General features: G+C 45.6%; 1 protein-coding gene across 1 annotated transcript; it reads left to right on the top strand.

Annotated features, from left to right (window-relative positions):
• Positions 1 to 1,919, top strand: LOC149224117 (uncharacterized). The gene is made up of 5 exons (XM_089388090.1): positions 1 to 790; positions 888 to 1,058; positions 1,090 to 1,139; positions 1,256 to 1,372; positions 1,466 to 1,919. The coding sequence occupies exons 1-5, from the start codon at positions 107 to 109 to the stop codon at positions 1,917 to 1,919; spliced, it is 1,476 nt and encodes a 491-aa protein (XP_089244216.1). The 5' UTR covers positions 1 to 106.
• The last annotated feature ends 218 nt before the right edge of the window (positions 1,920 to 2,137 follow it).

Genomic DNA, 2,137 nt, shown 5'->3' with positions numbered 1-2,137 from the left:
AGATTGAAACCTGAAACCCGGGCACTGTAGCTGGGTGGAATACTACTACTCAAGTCCATCCTCTTCCTGGATTGAAGAAACCCACAAACGCATATTTGAAAAATCGATGGTTGCAGACCTAGACCTAGAGTGGAATCCTTTTCCATTGGAGGATGATTTCTTTGCCATCAGAAAGAAATGGCTCTGCGATTTCAATTCGAATGTGAAGAAGGCCATAGAGAAGGAGCCCTTCACCTTTGCCTGCACAGATCGTATAGCAATGGAGATGGAGACAACTCCTTCTCACAAAACCATTCGCAGGTTTCGACAGACCACAGGAGGACGTGGGGATTCATTCGCTGTTCAAAGAATAGTAGAGAAAGCTCAGTTCCGCAGGGATGAATTCGTGAAGGACCTGGCTGATCGAATGACAGCGATGGAGATGAGTGTGGAAAAGCTCAAGGATTTGAAGGCCAAGAAGGAAACTAAACCTGAAAAAGCAAAGCCACTACCATGTGCATGTACTGTGAAGAAGTCCTTAAAGCAAGAATGGAAGGGGGATAATGGTGTGAAGGGCAAGATTTCATACAAATGGGAAGAATCTAAGAATAAAGTCACCGATCCCATCACAATAACAATTCCTGGAGCGCGGCAGGGGGAGTTCAAAACCATTCGAGTTGAAAAATATACTGTTATCAATGATAACAAGTCTTCAGATGCTAAGATCGTCATTCCACTTGAAGAAGGCGGTGGGAGCAGCAGTAGCAGCAGCAGCCACTCACATGATGATGAGGCGTGTAAGAAAATCCAGGCAAGACAAAGATGAAACTTATGTTGAAAATGTTGTCAAACACATTACTTGTTCTTGGTCTTCTTTTGCTGACAACTATTTGTGTGTAACATGGCAGGGTGTGTTGGCCAAAAGGAGAGCTGCAGCAACTGGTCAACTCAGTTGTAAGGGGAAGCAGAAGGAGTTGTCTCCCCAGGATGCTGCTGTGATCATTCAGACCTGCTTTCGGGAATATCTGGTTCGTCGTTCCCAAAACCTTCGCAGCCTACGAGACCTTGCTATAGCAAAGGCCTTCCATGTCCAATAAGCTTTGCTTGCAGAATAAACTGGACAGCAGCTCGGCCAACAGTGCCAACAATACTGATTCCAGGTAAGACCCATTATATTTTCAATTAAATAGTAGTAAAGATTCGATTATGGTTTTTGGATTTGAAATTCAATGTGATAATTCTGTTGTGCAGGGAATGGGGATTTGAGAACTTACAGTTTGTCATGGATCCGATACAACAGGTCGCAGGTTCGAAGCCCCGCAACCGACGTTTTCGCGAACCAGACATTTGAGGGCCTCACGACCTGCCAGGCCATGCGAGAGCAGAATCCAAGGTACGCCTGGAATTAAACTCGTTGCGCCCCTTCAATAAGCCCAATACAAATTTTCCTAATTTCTCATCATCACCATCCGCTCAATTGTTTCAGGAACCCGACTCATTGGCATCGTGACCTGACAGACATGAAAAGAAGGGCGCTGCCCATCAGAAATGCGGGAATGGAGTCACTGACGACCACGCTCCACGCAGTTGACATCGAAGAGAAGAAGGAGCCAAAGATGTCCAAGGCGTCGAAGCCCAAGAGGAATCTGGAAGACATATGGAAGGAAATCCAAGGCGCCAACAACTGGGAAGGGCTGCTTGATCCCATGGACGGCATACTGCGAAAGGAGATCATCAGATACGGAGAGTTTACCCAGGCCTGTTATCTGCAAGTATCATCGCAAGGATCTGTGCAGAAGCTGTGGAGTACTCACGCCAACTGGATGGGCTTCATAGCTGTGGCCACGGACGAAGATGAACAGAACAGTTTCGATATTAGTTTGCCACTTGTATCCCCATGCATAACCATGGCACTTGTTTTATTTTCTGTATATCTATGAGATCACGAATTAATGTTAACATTAAAACAACCGGTTGACGGTTAGCGAGAATACAGCAGGCGTGTAAACCCAATTTAATCTATGGTCGGGCCTCTTCCGCCTCGGGAAGAGGCCAAATAAGATGGCAAAAGCTAAGTTTGAAATAAAACTTTGGTTATCCGGCACAGCGCGTTAATCGAGCGTTTGAAAACTTTGTAATAAGCAGCGTATAACACAGT

This window comes from Pinus tabuliformis, chromosome Q (assembly GCF_031772625.1).
Source record: "Pinus tabuliformis cultivar Carrire ecotype Pingquan chromosome Q, CPIR1, whole genome shotgun sequence".
Taxonomy (NCBI): domain Eukaryota; kingdom Viridiplantae; phylum Streptophyta; class Pinopsida; order Pinales; family Pinaceae; genus Pinus; species Pinus tabuliformis.
The sequence above is the reverse complement of the archived record's forward strand: the minus strand, read 5'-3'. Positions and strand labels throughout refer to the sequence as shown.